At 35.3% G+C, this 3,834-nt stretch overlaps 1 protein-coding gene across 1 annotated transcript in view; it reads left to right on the forward strand.

Moving 5' to 3' along the window:
- Positions 470-3,834, forward strand: part of LOC105158108 (probable E3 ubiquitin-protein ligase RHB1A) — a gene marked incomplete in the record, with an annotated part of 4,026 nt that continues 661 nt past the window's right edge. The window contains 4 exon segments of the mRNA XM_020694311.1: positions 470-596; positions 1,876-2,005; positions 3,118-3,547; positions 3,635-3,744. Of these exon segments, the coding sequence (XP_020549970.1) occupies positions 1,940-2,005; positions 3,118-3,547; positions 3,635-3,744 (606 nt within the window).

Genomic DNA, 3,834 nt, shown 5'->3' on the forward strand with positions numbered 1-3,834 from the left:
ATTTATCCTAAAGAAATTAGAATTATGATTTTCAAATAGTTTTTTTAAACAGAACTTGGAGTAAAATTCAAATTAGTCCGCAATATTTGATTTCAACTTAAAAAAATTCTATATCTTTTCGACTCTATTCAAATCAATCCTTTCGGTGGGTGGTTTTTCTATATTACCCTTATAATAATTTTTTATTTTTTTATAAAGAAAATTATTTTAGTCCGTCATTTTTTATTTTTTTAAATTACAATTTAGTCCCTCCATCATAAATTTAGAAAAAATATAAATATTTTAATTAAATTTATTGTGAGAGAGTGTTAATATAATTTATTAAAAAAAAAAAGAAAAGGAATTAGAATTAAGAATTTTCAAATAGTTTATTGAAAGAAAAGTTGAGATATTCATCTTACCCCCAACTAATACAGCAAAGCCAAACAGGGCCGTCCAATGTTTATTATCCTTAAACATAAAATACTAAGGAATTTGTACTATAATTATATTGTTTTGTTTAATCAACAATTGTTCTTGCATTTCCAACTCCCTCGGTGGTCCTCCTCCTTTCAGCAACAGTCTTCACATACTGCTCATTCAATCCCAAGAAAGAGGTACGCATACACTCGTTTATGCTGAAGAGAGCTACAACACGGATTCAATTCTTTGATTAGCTTTTCTGTTCTTGATATTGATTGTTTGTGATGAATTGCTACAGCTGATTGTGTGTAACGAATTTTGTCTGGAAGCTCGATTGAATCCGTGGACAATTCTGTTTGCGTTGGGGTTTCTTTGGATTTCTTTGATTGAGTTACTGGTTATATTTTGGTGTCTTCTCTTCTTATATGTTCTTGTAGGAGGTTAAGGGAGTGTCTCGCTATGTGTCTGTGAGTTTGTGCTTCATGTGCCATGTGGGTTTTTCTCTGAGGTTTATGGGGTGTTTGTTAAAGATGGTTTTGGGACTAATCTTTCTTTTTTAGTTTCTTAGTTAATTCATGCTGTAATTTTGGAGAGGTGTTTTGTAGTTATGTTTGACTGGATTTTGTTGGGTGGTACTCTGTGTATTGATAGAAATTATGATTAGATCAATTTGATCAATCAGGCATTGTGATTTACTTCATTGGAGCGATTGTGTTGTGCCTATAGGGGTGATGAGTATCGAGATGATCTCTTTTTGTCATTCTTTAGTGTCCAAAATGATTGTGATCTTTTGTATACACTTTAAGAATTTGTAGGGCTTGTGATTATGGTGGAATAGTAAATGGAGTATGATGACTTTCTTTGTTATTGAAGAGATAGTCAGAGGAGGAGGATCATTGTGATTAAGGTGTTGTAGTTGTGACTGAAGGATTTACATGGGATCTGACTGTGCTGACATTTGACTTCATGCATAGAGTTGTATAAGGGGTATGCTAAATTCCTTGAATCTCATTAAACACACAGCAAGTGATTTGAGGATAAAACCTAGGACATTAAAGAATGAAGGCAAAGACACACCATAACTTAAGTTAAATGGGTCCCTTATCCCTTCCATGCAATGTGCTATAACCACTATCGTTCTTTTTCTTCAGTACTGGAGTTTTATACTAATATAGATTCATCAAACTTTAAATGCATGCTTGTTATCCACTTACAGCCTCTGAGATGTATATAATGGAAATATTCCCATTGGTAAGTATGCACACTGACATTTTTGTGTGCTAAGTTATTTCACTTTGTCCTACTTTCTTGTACCTATTGAGCCTCTTGTGTTGTATAGTGGTGCAATCAGAGGAGTTCTTGTAGCTATAGCTAGTAAATGACTGTATAATTGTTAAAATTTATCAAATATGGTTACGGCTTTGAAATTATGCATATTATCACTGACATATGGTGTTATGTTATATTTTATAGAGAAGGGAAATCATGATAAAAATGCCGGTGGCTTCAGGTGGATGGCAAAAATAATTACATAGAGATGGGAGGTTGCTGCTGCTGTGCATCTAAGAGTACTGAACTTAATAGGTCACCGACATACTTTCATGTGAGTGATTTTTGTTGTCCCAAGTAGTTGAGCTTATGCATTTGTTTTACTGTTATCTCTAGCTTGCAGATATGGTCTAAAGGTCAAATGTGATTTTTTCTTTTTTCCTTTCTGACTGGTGTATTAACAATTTAACATGCTATCTAGGTGGCCAACCGTTCTTGAGATTACCTTGTCTTATAATGGATAAGTCAATACTTTGATAAAAACAACAGTTACTTGGCTGATGTTAAAATGCTGATAAGTATGATTTTCTCTGAAGCTTTAAAATGAATCTTAATAACATCATATCTAACTGCCAATAAGCATGTACGGGCCGTTAATAGCAAGCTGCTATATTCAGCCATTACATAGAATTTAAGGTATTTGGTGACTGGAGTACTGATTGATCCCATTTGAGTTGAACTGATTGTAAAAGGATCTTGCAAGTCTTCTAAGTTTTGCACCATGTCCCTGTTGCTCATTTCATATCTATTTTTAGTAGGATATTTGTCAAGTGTGGATTTCAAGTTTAGTGGCAAGCTGAGGATAAAAGAACCATTGCAACTGGTCTGTCACGTGTTTGAACGCTATATAATGATTTTGTCTTCGGAATATAAAAACTGACGTTGGCAAACTCTTGAGGCAATAATTCCTAAAAGGAAATTCATAAAATTTGAAGATAATGTAGTGATTGTCCGGAATAAAGTTCTCATGCAAGGTGAACAGAACTCCATTCTTCTATTTAAGTGCCAACCAGTCCTTTTCGCTATTAATAGAACTTCTTGAGTTTATCTTGTGAAGTTTTTCCAAGAACATTATCTGTAGTTAAAAATCTATTATGTTTCTGCTGTATTTTGATTTTCAAGTCCAGTTCATGCTTTATTGCATGAAGTGATTGATGTCTCTTGCACCTTTGTCTATTTCAGAATAATTGTTTCTGTGATCACCGGATTAACAGACATAACTTTTGCTCTTTCTCCCCTACTGATTTTAGATCTCTTTACTTATGCTATGAGCACCGGATTTGCATATTATCACCCGCTTCAGAGAAATTCATATTGCTGATAATACTCTTATCCATTCTTCATTGACATAACTTGACTTTCTGTGGGGATGCCACTTGCTTGCAGTATCCAGTGTCAGAAGAGCATGAACCCTTGTCATCTCACAATGCAACAGTCTCTGCTCTCTCTACCGGGCTTTTGGTAGATACAAATCTAGATACCTCAAGTCCAGATACTTATCGACCACCTCCCGTGCCGATACCTTATGAAACATATGTAGGACGCCCACCTACTCCATCAGGGGATCGAGAAGGCCCTGGATGTAAGACTGAACTGGCCTTGGAAACCACTAACCCAGAGGCTGTTGCAGATACTAATGAAGGCAGCACTTTGGAAATTAAGGTAAAGAACATTGATTCAGATGAAAAGGCAGAAATGGATAGTGAGCTGGAAGCATCAAAAGAAGACGAGAAGTCAGATGAACTTAAGAAGTCCAGCAAACCTGTCGTTCCGCCACTGCAAGATGAGGATGATACTTGTCCCATTTGTCTTGAAGGTGCAACAAAACTTAAATACCTGCTTATCTTTAACTTTATAATGATCTCGTCCTGCTTCATTCGTGTTTGACTTCTCTACTTTGCAGAATATGATGCAGAGAACCCAAAACTCATCACGAAATGCGACCATCATTTTCACCTTGCCTGTATTCTTGAATGGATGGAAAGGAGTGATACTTGTCCTGTGTGTGATCAGGTTTGCTTAATTGCTGTGCTCAAAATCTACTTCTGTGATAAAATGTTTTGTTGCCTCAAAAGCACTGAGAAATTCCGTTTGTTTCGTTTC

This window comes from Sesamum indicum, linkage group LG1, assembly GCF_000512975.1.
Source record: "Sesamum indicum cultivar Zhongzhi No. 13 linkage group LG1, S_indicum_v1.0, whole genome shotgun sequence".
Lineage (NCBI taxonomy): Eukaryota > Viridiplantae > Streptophyta > Magnoliopsida > Lamiales > Pedaliaceae > Sesamum > Sesamum indicum.